Genomic DNA, 13,632 nt, shown 5'->3' on the forward strand with positions numbered 1-13,632 from the left:
GCTGAAGATGTATAATTTATGTAAACATTCCTTGTGTCATTTAGATTTAAACTGGTTCTAATTTTCACTATTAAAAATGTGATGTAAAAAAAATGTAGTGATGTATATCTTAAACTGCAGTAAAATGCTTTTTAAATTGTAATTTTAAATTATCTTTGTAAATATCTTTGTGCATAAAACTTTATGGGTTTTTTTCATTTTCTTAAAATGAATTCCCAGGGGTAGTTCTAAGAATATAAATGTTTTTGGTGTTTTTAAAAATTTTTTTTTCAGTGACACTTTCTTTTTTTTTTTAATTTTTTTTTTTTTTTAATGTTCTATTTATTTTTGAGACAGAGAGAGACAGAGCATGAACGGGGGAGGGTCAGAGAGAGAGGGAGACACAGAATCTGAAGCAGGCTCCAGGCTCTGAGCTGTCAGCACAGAGCCCGACACAGGGCTCGAACCCACGGACCGTGAGATCATGACCCGAGCCAAAGTCAGATGCTTAACCGACTGAGCCACCCAGGCGCCCCAGTCAGTGACACTTTCCCTTGCTTTACTATTTTTTATCTTTTTTCTGCTTTTGAAATAGGCTTTTAATTACAAGATATCAAACTACACTCAAAAATACCAGCCATTGGCACACTGTGGAGAAGCTCACAAGCAGGGACAGATAGCAGTGGCAGGAGGTGGGAAATGATTGGAGCAGTGGTTACAAATGTTCACAGGAAGCTAAACCTGTACAACAGGTTGTGCCCTAATGTTAGCACAAATTAGACTAGTCACTACCATGGTCGGTGGCCTTGGTGTGATTTGGGTTCAGATTCTATGTGGTAATACAGTTTCTTCCAGTTGAAAGTTCTTGGCTTGCACCAATCACAGCATGACCAGAGGGCACCAGACCAGTCTATTTGGTTTTCAGTATACTGTCATAGACCTGATAGATGTACCGAGAGACTTCAGCAGCTCTACGCTTCAGTGCCAGTGTATAATTTCGGTGTCCGGGCTGGATATGTAGCTCAGCCAAAATCCAAATGCCATTAGTGAGCTTTAGGGATCAGTACAGCATGTCCGGCCCACATTCCTCTTGGCAACCATATAAAAATTATTGTTTTGCAATTTGCTGGAAACAGTGTCAGCCTTTAAATGACATTCCTTAAAGTTCATTGAGCCGAAGTTCATTTTCATTGGGGATATCCTTCCATGTTGCAAGGGAGACCTGGCGCTCCATTCTGCCATCTTCTAGACAAAGCACATTGAGTAGGACGAGGCAGCTGAAGTAGAAGACATCAGTCTTGTTTTTCACAGCCACCTACAGGTTATTCAGAGGTTCCATCTTCATGACCGGGCCCAAGGTGTGGAGAGGCAAGGAGACGTCAATACTCTGATTTGGCATCAGTGGAGTATGGGTAGCCAGAGGAGTGCTGGGGATGACACCAAAGCTATTCTTGTTAAACTGGATTGCAAAGTCTGTCATGTGCTGCAGAGCTTTGTTGGTGAAGTTCATTTCCATATAGATGTGTCCTTGGCAGTGAATAAATGTTCCAGATGTCTCCCAAGCCTTTAGCTTTTATTTTACTTCAAGCAGCCAGGCAGTCTTAGAAGCTACCTATCCACCAGGTGCCATGCCTATCCCCGTGGAGAGCTCAAATAGGTCATTCAGACCACTGTTGACCAAAACAGGAATAGGAAAAGAAGCAAAGGTTGTGGGCACTGATGATGGGATGGAGGATTGTCCCACCGGACTATGTAGTCCTCCTCCTAACAGGTTTACTCTCATGTGCCTGGAGGACACCTGTGGCACATTGACTGTGGAACCAAGGTCAAGGATTATCGGAATCTTGTGTTGCGAAACTCAAGACTTGCTGTACCAGCTCGCTCCTGTGTTTCTGATGGTTTCTTGAGAAACAGCCTCGCTATGGCATCAAGCAGAGTGAACTGCACCCGGGTGCTTTTCATCATGAAAACTCTCCAGGAAGCTCTCCTGTAACTCATCTGTTGTCAGTTCTCTCAGCTTATTCTCCCACAATCCAAATTGTAGCTGCTCAAGCAACTGGTTCATCCAGTGAGTCTAAAGTTCTTGCACAGAGTGGTAATGATACTTTCATACTTGTTGGGTATTTGTGGAACATGTCCCTGATGACAACAGTTACCTTTTGGACTACATAATTTACTTTGGTCTGGATGCGATCAAGCAATGTGCTCACACGGCACTCAGCAGATGTCTCCACTTTGATGGCACACCGTACAGTGGCCCACACAGCTTTGCAAACAGAGTTAACATCCCCTTCTTTGGCATATTCCTTGAATTCTGCCAGAACCTGAGCAGTGTTGGCTTCAGCATATTGTAGTAGTCAGAGTCCTTGGGTAACAACTCTAGAAACTTCATTAGGACTCTTAACACTGAAAGCACCAATGCTGAGTTGGCACGAGATAGCTGGGGAGTTAACATGCTCACACAGCTGCTCTGAGCCTCCCGGTCATCTTTAGGGTTGTAATTAGGCAGTCCAAGATGAAAATCTGGCCCCATTCAGTGCACTTACTCGTGCTGTCAGCCGCTTATTCATGTTCTTTGGGTTCGGATCAAGTAGGTTGCTGTTTGGGTGAGATTCACTGATTTCCGATAATGCTGCTGTAGCATTAGCCACCACCGTTGGTGGTGAATCTGCTATTTGAATCTGCTATGAGGTCCAGCAGAGAATCCGGAAATCCCTGATCTTCCACCATTTGGGCATTGATATCATGGTGTTCTGCCACACAGACTGCTGCTGTTTTCTAAACATGCGGATCTTCATCCTTCAAGCACTTGCGGAGGGACTCGCAGGGATCTTCTATAATTTTGTCCACCCAGGTGCACCCCATGATCCTGACTGTGAAAGTCCGAATTAGACGATTGGAATCTTCACAGCCCTTCACGAAGCTGTGGACAGCCATGATGGTCATGTCTGGCTGACTGCTGGCATAGTTCATCAAATAGAGATACACAAGCTTCTTTAACTCCACATTGTCCGTTTGCGTAGTTTACTACATCTGGAAAGAGAGAGCTAATGTCCTGGGCCATAGTCATGGAAGCAGTCGCTTTCTTCATAGCCTCCTTCCTCTTTTCTTTCTTTTCATTGTTGACTTTAGCCTTCAACTCAAAGACTTCTCTTTTATTGGTTGTGAAATACTTGGAGTCAGTGATGGTGTTGGATCTTTAATGTGCACCGGAGGCAAGGGTGGGAGTGCGGTGGCCAGAGAGCACGGTCCGAGTGGTGTTGTAATGGTTTCCTGCACATCACCAAATATAAGTGTCTCTAAAGGTTTTGTTATATGTTGTCAAATTGCTATCCAAAAGAATCCTAACTCATACTGCCACCACCACATGTAAAAGTCCTATTTCTCTTTACCCAAGATCTGTATGATTGCTTTTCCTTTATTTATTTGATAGTAAAAATATATCTCTTTATTTTTATTTTTTCTTGTAGACCACTAGTGAGGTTGAAGGTTTTTCCATAAATTTGTGACGATTCTTTTGCACACTGTATCTTCTTATTTATACACTGGTATATTAGTATTAATAATCTCAAGGATCTACTAATAAGGTTGGTATTGTTAGAGCTACTTCAGACAGACTACAGAGGAAGAAAGTAGGCATTAACTGTATTAAAAGCATAAAAAGGAAAATGAACTTTAGAAAGACAGATGAGAATATCTCAGAACTGAAATGCAGACATATTCAAACTTACTTGAGCCATAGGATGATAGAAATCTAATTAGACTAAAATTCTGTAGTGTTAGAGTTATATCTTGCTCTATCACTTGATTGGCTTCTAGTAGGGTATATAGCTAAATATTTAACTTCCCTTATTTGTGAAGGGAAAATATTATTGTCCCTTAATTACCTGGGTGGGAAGCAGTGGTGGTAATGGTGATAATCGCAGTAAAGATTTATTTTACCATAGATGACGTGGAAAAGGAAGAGAGCATGAGTTCCTGTCCCAGAAACAAGACTATGGCCAAATAAGTTGGGGATTGGTGCTTACACAGATATCACAGGAAGGACCAGGGATCTCCCTTTCTTCTTTGCTTCCCCCTCCCTTCCTCCAAACCCATAATGCAATGTCGTTGGTATAGACATAACTCTCCAACAAAATAGAATTACATTCTAGATAAATTTTTATGATTGAGATGGGGATTTTTAACATCAGATATGTTGGTATAAATTTTATATGAGCCTTATAAAGTCTCATTTTAAAAATCCCTTACAGAACACTGTTCTGTATGTCAAAGAGATGAAAGATAAAATAACTCATGGGATTTGAACCTGTGATTTCAGAGATTTCTACTCCAAAGCTGCTTTTCTGTCATCAAGCTTTCTCCTCTGGCTAAGAACATATTTTAATACTGAAAAAACTATGCAAATGAGCTAGTAGCCAAGGTGGTTGTTTCTATTCTAGCATATCATGAGGATGAGTTGAACACCTATATCCTTAGTTTGTTTGAAAAGTATGTTTAATGACAAATCTCTTTCTGTTCCCCAAAAGAAGTTCTCTTTAATCTTCAGCTGGAAAATTAAAGTGTCAACTTGATCCACTAGGATGTACCCCTTAAAAAATTGGCTAATACTTTCATATATTTTATGATTATTCATGCAAGTCATAGGCCATAAACTGATTAATGATCTAGCTCTCTTTTATAAATTTGCTAGATTATTGCTAAAATTAATTTCACCATTTATCATGTTATAGCACCCCCACTTAAGGAAAAATTGATTTGAGTTCATATAGATAGATTTTCTTTCCTTAAGTTCCCAAAGACCACTGAAGACTACATTTATATATATAGTAGCTACATATTTCCATCACTTTTTTTTTTTTTGAGAGAGAGGGAGAGCAAGCCAGGGAGGGGGACAGAAGGAAGGAGAGAGACACAGAGAGAGAGAGAGAATCTCAAGTAGGCTCCATGCTTAGCACAGAGCCTAATATGGGCCTCTATCCCACGACCCTGAGATCATGACCTGAGCCAAAATCAAGAGTCAGACACACAACCAACTGGTCAGTCACCCAAGCGTCCCACTTTCATGACTTTTTGAAGCAGTGTATTCACATGCTAGTAGATATTCTTACTTACTTTTCTTACCAAGGAAACATACATAGTGATTTATGAAGTAGAAATGTATTATTTTGGGGCGCCTGGGTGGCGCAGTCGGTTGAGCGTCCGACTTCAGCCAGGTCACGATCTCGCGGTCCGGGAGTTCGAGCCCCGCGTCGGGCTCTGGGCTGATGGCTCAGAGCCTGGAGCCTGTTTCCGATTCTGTGTCTCCCTCTCTCTCTGCCCCTCCCCCGTTCATGCTCTATCTCTCTCTGTCCCAAAAATAAATAAACGTTGAAAAAAAAATTAAAAAAAAAATGTATTATTTTAAAATTGTCTTTCCTGAGAATAGCATTTTCAAAATAATAGCTAGATTTTATATACTTCTTAGTCTCTTCTTTTTTCAATTACTTAATAGTTTATATAATTTGATAAGCTAAAGCCATGTCTTATCTATTACCGAAAACAAAAAGGAAATGGTTTCTAAGCTTCTGAACGTGTGATGTACATATATTTTTAAGATCTTAGAATTTAAGACTAAAGTCTGATATCTTGGCCAGAGAGACTGTTAATAATGTAATGACAAAATGCTAAATTCGTCCTATAAGAATACTTTTTACTCGACTGAAGTCATGCATGGTCCCCCCCTGAGATTTGGGTTAATTGTTCTAAAAGGAACATAGCTCAGGAAAGAGGGATTTGGTCCTAAGTTAAAGACCATTTCAACATCTAGGAAGGAAAATGTGAAATGAGTGTATTTGTATAGTAATAAAATAAACTATACATGACAAAAATGTATCCATAATATGTACTTTCTTCCTTTTCAGGTTATGCATTAGACCCTTCATTAGATAATCACCAAGTGTCTACTAAATATATTGGTTCTGTAGAAGAAGCTGAAAAAAATCAAGGTAATTTATTCAAATTTATTTAAAATATTTAATATCAAATATATATGTATGTGTCTATATCTATGTATACATACACTTATGATTACTGTCTTGCAGATTGACTTTCAGCAGTAAGAAAAAAACTAGTGTTTTATTAGGTTGGTTTTATTTCAAGCTGAGACAATACAGTGATATATTTTAGAGCAGTATCATTTAGAACTATTATAGTTTAGAGCTTGTTTTTGCCACTCAACTAGGTGTGCAACCTTGTAGGGAAGATGTTGGTACCTATTATTCTGGGTTGTGATGAGCACTAGGCACAGTGCCAACCATGTAGAAATCATTCAATAAATTATAATTAATGTGTAGCTAATCTTGGCAATTTATTTCTCAACACTAACGTCAAGCTACATTTTTACAGAGCAGAACAAATTTTATTATACATTGTCTGTAAAGATTATCTTTAAAGGTTTGAAGGCTGAGTTTGAATATGTGTTTTAGAATATATGTTTGTGCAGATTTTCATTTTGTACTTACAAGACAAAGTGTCATATTCTAAATGCTAACTTCTCACAAAGCTTATCATTGGAATCTTACCCATAAAATATGCTCATTAGAAAAAGAATATGGTTGTATGAGGACTTCTAGTTAGTAGCTACAGACCCTATATCATATCATCCAGCTACATTATTGTTAAAATAGAATTTTAACAAGCTTTTGTTGTAACATGCAACCTGAAGGAAACTGATTTGAATTAATATAGGTAAGCTTTTTTAAGTTAGACCTCTACAAGCCGTATCTTTTTTTTTTTTTTTTTTTTTTTTTTTTTACAAGCCGTATCTTTTATGTAGTTAGATTGTGACTGTGACCCATAAACCTTTTCCAATTTAGTGCCGGCACCCAGAGTGCCATCTCCTACTGATCAAATCAGAACCTCAACCAGAAACACCCTCTTTCCTCCTTTCTTTTTAATTCTAAGATTTATGATTTAGAGGTCAAGTGTAGATTGAGATCACTTGGAAGAATACCAGATTCTTGTGAAACCTTGTTTAATTAATATTGTTGAATTACAAGTGAATCAAAATTATTAATTTCCTAATGTAATTTAACCGAATTCAGTTTTTAAATGATAAATTTTAATTTATTCTTGCTTTCAAAAGTGGCTTTATCATTATTTAGCAATATTAAATTGCTGGATTTCTTTCAAAAAGTGGTAAAATCTACTGATCTAGGTCCATGATTCATTAAAAGGATTGTGTTTTGTAGGATTACATAGCTGGGTCTTTTCTTTAAATAGATGAGGATTTGCAAAATATTGGGAACAGTAGGAAGCTTCTCTTCCCAGAAGGTTGAGTCTCTTTTTGTATACTATGAGTTGGTCTATCTGGCAGATTCTTATAGATTTTATTTTGTGTTTTTAAATAAATCTTTGGTCACTTGAACAATCACTTTTCTTTAGCCATACAAAGTAAAAACATATATGCTCTATATATGTATTTATATAAATGCTGTTTCTTTAAAAAATATCCATGTTTGTAATCTCTTTTTTAATGTAGGTTTAACTGTGTTTGAAACTGGTCAGAAAAAAATAGAAAAAAGGAAAAAGTTTAAAGAAAATGATGCATCTAATATTGATGGTTTCTTGGGACCATGGGCAAAATATGTGGATGAAAAAGATGTAGCCAAACCCTCAGAAGTAAGTTTTGATGTTTTTCATTGCCAATTCAGGTAGATGCTGTGTGTCTGTGAAGGATATCTATGTTAATAAACTTGAGATTTCCTTAGAGAACCAAATGATGACTCATTAGAATTTCCCTGCCATGGTTGAGAAAATACACTAAGATTTTTACATTTTTCTTGGGAATATTTTTTTAAGTTTATTTATTTATTTTGAGGGAGAGAGAGAGAGCATGAGCAGGCAAGTGGCAGAGAGGGAGAGAGAGAATCCCAAGCAGTCTCTGCACTATCAGCATAGAACCTGACTTACGGGGCTCAATTCCACAAACTCTGAGATCATGAAGTGAGCTAAGATCAAGACTCAGACGCTCAACCGACTGAGCCACCCAGGTGCCCTGGGAATATTTTTATTTATCCTTTTTCTGATTTATTTTCTTCCGTATTTTTTTAAATACCTTTTTGGTTTTTTATTTTATTTCATTTTTGTTGAGAGAGAGACAGCGCATGAGCGGGGAAGGGGCAGAGAGAGAGGGAGACACAGAATCCGAAGCAGGCTCCAGGCTGCAGGCTCCAGGCTCCGAGCTGTCAGCATAGAGCCCGACACGGGGCTTGAAATAATGAGCTGTGAGATCATGACCCGAGCCGAAGTCGGACACCTAACCAGCTGAGCCACCTGGGCACTCTGATTTTCTTCCATATTTTTAATTAAAATACAATATTGAACAATTTTTAAGAAAAGTTAAAATTTAATAAAAGTTGATAATGCTGTTAAACTATTGTGGTAGGTGTTTTCTGATACTAGATATTCAGATAGTGAATGTCTAGATATTAGATATCTAGATACTAGATATTCAGATAGTGAGTATCTAGAATACTAAATTAGCCTTTCTATGATTTTAGGATTGATGATGGGTTTTATTTATTAACATATTTAAAAATTTTAATAATTATCTATATTTTAAAATAATACCATGAAGTTTATAAAATAAAACTATAGACCCCTATCTGCCCCTTCCCCCCTCCTAATCCTACTGTCTGTATGGGCCAGTGACTCTTGTAGGTCTTAGGGATATAGCAGTGGACAAGATCAAGAAAATCCTGTCCTCATGAAGCTTATGTTCTAGCTGTATCTTTCATCTATGTATCTCAATTATATACATATGCTGCTTTTTATTTACATTAGACATCATCTGTTGACTTCTTTGTTATTATAGATAGGGACTTATTACTACCCCACCTTCCTTCCACTGCTCCTCCCATAAAAGTTGTCACAGATCTGTAGTCATTGCTTATATGCTTATGGCTTAGTAAAAGCTGTCATTACTGGAGAACAACATTATGTCCTAAAACGGAGTTTCCTTTACGGTAGTAGATTTTCTAATTGCTTTGTCTTTTCACTTACATAATTAGCATAACACATTAAATTTGCTTCTAGGTGTTCCAGAAGGATGGGTTTTGTATAAAATGATTTTAAAAGTATCAACTAGTACCTTTTATTTGTTAATGTCATTTTGTAATCCGTCAAAGAGTTGAGATTGTTATCTGAGAGACATACTTATAGCTATTGCTTCACCAAAAAGTGGACCTCATCATAAGGTATTTATAATCAGCCTTGGGCAAGGTGGGGTTCTAAAAGATCCATTTTAAAGTTCACTTCTTAATTTCCTTAGGAAGAACAAAAAGAATTAGATGAAATCACGGCCAAGAGGCAGAAAAAAGGCAAACAGGAAGAAGAGAAACCTGGGGAGGAGAAGACAATCTTACATGGTAATATATTTTTTATGCTTCTTCATTTTTATGATAAACTTTCAGATATCTACTCTGTTCTCTGTTCATATAGTATCAATTGCCCTTATTAATCAGCTGCTGTGCTTCACTGTATTAAGAATAATTGTATTTGACTGTTCGCATCTCAAAGAAATTATACCAGACTCTTCTGTATTCTAATAAAGGAGAGAAAATAGCATGATTAATGATTGCCACAGATGATTCTTCGAAGTGCTAGTGAATTTTTAAAAATGGCAGATAAAGAAGAGGTCTGAATTGTCCACGATCTATTGTTTCCTCAGAACAGACTCTTTCTCCAGTCATTTTAACTTTTTGTTTTTAACCCAAGCCAGATACTCTCCAGATATCCTCCTAATTCATAATTGTTACTAAATTTTACTTTAAAAGAAAAACTTTTTTTTTCATGTGAATAGACTGGAGATTAAAATTCTTATACTAATTTTGATATGTGGAAGGAAATGCCTATTTCCTTTACATCAGGAAATATAGTCCAAAATGAATTATAAGTATTCTCAAATGTACCTGGTTCATTAATAATTAGTTACCTTTGGAAAATTATGTAGTGATTAGCAAACTGTAAGGAATAATTTAGTACTGATGTATTGGTTATTCTAATATTGATCACATATCAAATATTTAGGTTTGATGAGGCCATATTCGATTTCTCAAACTCCAGTTTTCTGGAGTTTTCTCTCCAAGGAGTCTGTTGAGTACTGTGATGCTTGCAGCCATAATAAATGTAACAGCCCACATCTATTGAGGACTATTCTGTGCCAGGCATGCCGCTAAATGTTTTATATATACTATGCCATTTAAGTGCCACCAGTGACTTCACTGTAAACTTTATGTTGAAAGTGGAGAAGAGAATGGAATAGGAACCTGGAAGGGCATAAAAGAGGAAAACAGGGAAAAAGGGTAGTTGATATTTTTAACTTCTTTTTTTATCCTGGTTTGCTTCTGAGTCTTTGCCAGTGACTCACAAGGCTCAAGTATTATCTTTTCTTCCCTCGCTGTAATTATGCTGCAGTGAAGTCTTTTTTATATCATTAAAATGTGTAACTAAGTAAAAGTATAGATCTTATTTAAAGGTCTAATAGTCTCTGGGTATTTAGAAATTCCAAAGTATTACCTCTAATTGTAAACAATATCAGTGACTTCAAGAACTAAATTTTAGCTGACTCTTGGTCTTAACTTCATCAGAATGTTAGTATCTAAACCTTAACAGGGAACAATATCCCTATGAATAAAATGTTACCAGGGGCGCCTGGGTGGCTCAGTCGGCTGGGCGTCCGACTTCAGTTCAGGTCATGATTTCACAGTCTGTGAGTTCGAGCCCCACGTTGGGCTCTGTGCTGACAGCTCAGAGCCTGGAGCCTGCTTCCGATTCTGTGTCTCCCTCTCTCTCTGCCCCTCCCCTGCTCATGCTCTGTCTCTCTCTGTCTCAAAAATAAATAAAAAAACATTTAAAAAATTTTTTAAAAAAAGTTATCATTTAAGGATATAGATTTTATGACTGTAGCTTATATTTGTTCACTGCTTTCCTTTGTTTTCTTATTTCAGTTAAAGAAATGTATGACTACCAAGGCAGATCCTATCTTCACATACCTCAGGATGTTGGTGTTAATCTGCGGTCCACTGTGCCACCTGAGAAGTGTTATCTTCCCAAGAAACAAATTCATGTGTGGTCTGGACATACGAAGGTAAGCAAAGTGGTCATATGGATTGGCCATGACATCACATTCATAATTGGTGTCCTATCCCCTTAGGGGTAACCCAAGCCTTTCCCCACATATTCCTGCCCAACCACAGCAGTGAATAATGGGTTGGTAGTGGCACTAAGACCTCAGTAATGTTGCCTTAGCTCTTGGGATTATCATGCTTAAGAGAAGATTAGATGGTTTCTGGTTTATAAACCATGATAATATTTAAACTGATGCAGAGACAAGATACTTGAAACTTTTGATGTTGATATTCTTTGTCATCTGCACTATTCCGACTGATAATTTTCCAGCTCCTAGCAAAGAGCGAAGGAACCGAATAAAAGCAGGAAGAGGAGAGAGAGCATTAGCAACTTGATTGACTAAGAATTCCCTGGGGTGAGCAAGTCAGTATTAAAGGTCAAAAAACAAATCTTCAAAAGCTTAGTGTCAATAAGGGCTGCTCTTGGACTACTAACAAAGGTTATTCTGGGGCATGATTTTTGGAATTAAGAAAAACAGTAAATTAGGTTGCTTAAAAATATATCATACTTTCCTTGTTTCACTTTAGCGGACATTAGACTCCTTCTGATTGATAACTGTAATACCTTTTTATAGGGCGTCAGTGCTGTCAGATTGTTTCCTCTCTCTGGCCATTTATTGCTGTCTTGTTCCATGGACTGTAAAATTAAGGTGAGTTTTCAGTAACAGAGTAGGAGTGCTGCAATGCTAGTGCTTTGGTAAGTCTATTTGGTTAATTATAAATAAATTTGGGTTTGTTAGGCAACTAGAGGCTAATTATTTTCTCTTAGGCCCCGTGAATGCAGCCATTTATGAATTGCTTCCAAACATGTTGATTCAAATATGGCTCTGTGGTCCAACTGTCTAGGCTCATTTGTAAGCTTAGATAACTGATTAGGATGTAATCAATCACTTTGGCTTTAGATATATAAATATTTAATCACTAATAATGTATTTTTATAGAGGCTTTGGATACATAACAAATATGAGTTCATTTGTTCCTCAGAACCTTATGAGGTAGAGAGGACACATGATAGAAATCCCATTTCAAAAAGTAGGTAACATAATTCATCCTTTTTCTTATAAATGCAAGTAGACACCAAGTAGCAGAACTGCTCCCAGCCTCTTCTCTCAGGTTGTACAGTCTTGGGAAGCTCCACTTTAAGGTTAAGTTTCCGCTATAGAGTATGTGGGGAAAAAGCTCAGTTGCCAGAGCATATCAACTTGAACATGGGAGAAGCCTTTTTAAAACTAAAGTCTGTGCTGACAGCTCAAAGCCTGGAGCCTGTTACAGATTCTGTGTCTCCCTCTCTCTCTGCCCCTCCCCTGTTCATGCTCTCTCTCTGTCTCAAAAATAGATAAACGTTAAAAAAAAATTAAAAAAAAAAAAGTTTAAAAAAGACCCTCTCCCTGACCTTAGGGTGATCATTTCTTTATGATGTAAATGATGCTTATAGAACCTGGCATAAGGTGCTCTGTTTTCAAAGAGGAAGCACACTTCAGTAGGAGGGTAACTAAGTAAAGGGGATGGCAGGGTGTGGGGGGAGTGTAGGGAGTGAAGCAGGTCCAAAAAGAGTGAATAGGATGCATAGGCATGGCGTGTGCTGAACACTGTAAGTTTGTGGTTTCTGGAGTCTCGAATCTGAGAGATACAGAGTGGCAACAGTCATAGGCCAAGGACCAGGTAGGTCCTGGAAGTCCTTTGCCTGGTATGCTGCGGGAACTGAGACTTTATGCTGTTGGCACTGGGTGGCCAGGAAGTGCTGTTTTAGAACACTATTAACATTACCAACGGTTTGATTTGAGGTAGGCAAGAATAAAGGTAGTTTTGAAGCTATTGTATTAATTCACTTTAGATGTGATGAGAATTATTAGCCTATTATAGTCTAGATCATCATTTCCATATAGCTTCTATAATATTTTGTGGCTTCAGTAAGTTCCCAAAAAATGAAATACATTTCGTAAGGACCAAAATGTTATAAACATGGCAGTTTTTAATAGTATTTAATTCTTCCAGAAGTAGCTCATAATATTACATAAAAGTTTTCATCATAGAAAATATATCAAATACAGAAAAGAACAAGAAATGAAAGTCACTTTTATTAGCTCCATCTATGTTCTCTTGATATTTTGGTGTATCTTTCAGTGTCAGATTTCAAATTTGTGTGTGTGTGTGTGTGTGTGTGTGTGTGTATGGTTCAAATGTTGCAACATAGACTAACAGCTCTAAGCAACATGTTCCCTTAAATATAATGCCTTTGGTTAAATCCCCTGTACACACATATATGCACACACATAGCCAGCATACAACTGTTGTTATTGATTGAAACTTGTCATTTTACCCAAGTCTTCTATTAAATTTAATTTCTGTGTTTTTTTTCCCCCAGCTATGGGAGGTTTATGGAGACAGGCGCTGTCTACGAACATTTATTGGTAATACTTCTTTTATCTCTGGCTATAAATCTGTTTGGAAAGACTTTTTTTTTTTTAATGTTTATTTTTAA

The 13,632-nt window shown here is 37.3% G+C and overlaps 2 protein-coding genes and 1 pseudogene across 2 annotated transcripts in view; 1 reads left to right on the forward strand and 2 right to left on the reverse strand.

The window, feature by feature from the left end:
• CDC40 (cell division cycle 40) overlaps positions 1 to 13,632 on the forward strand; it is a 59,397-nt gene that overhangs the window by 26,007 nt on the left and 19,758 nt on the right. Inside the window, exons 4-9 of the mRNA XM_043592097.1 lie at positions 5,883 to 5,966; positions 7,502 to 7,641; positions 9,293 to 9,389; positions 10,971 to 11,110; positions 11,726 to 11,800; positions 13,516 to 13,561. Of these exons, the coding sequence (XP_043448032.1) occupies positions 5,883 to 5,966; positions 7,502 to 7,641; positions 9,293 to 9,389; positions 10,971 to 11,110; positions 11,726 to 11,800; positions 13,516 to 13,561 (582 nt within the window). The remainder of the gene's footprint in view (positions 1 to 5,882; positions 5,967 to 7,501; positions 7,642 to 9,292; positions 9,390 to 10,970; positions 11,111 to 11,725; positions 11,801 to 13,515; positions 13,562 to 13,632) is intronic.
• Positions 1 to 13,632, reverse strand: part of METTL24 (methyltransferase like 24) — a 170,126-nt gene that overhangs the window by 24,218 nt on the left and 132,276 nt on the right. The gene's annotated exons all lie outside the window — the stretch shown is intronic.
• Positions 518 to 3,537, reverse strand: LOC122489862 (annotated as a pseudogene).

The sequence above is a fragment of the Prionailurus bengalensis genome, chromosome B2, assembly GCF_016509475.1.
Source record: "Prionailurus bengalensis isolate Pbe53 chromosome B2, Fcat_Pben_1.1_paternal_pri, whole genome shotgun sequence".
NCBI classification, from domain to species: domain Eukaryota; kingdom Metazoa; phylum Chordata; class Mammalia; order Carnivora; family Felidae; genus Prionailurus; species Prionailurus bengalensis.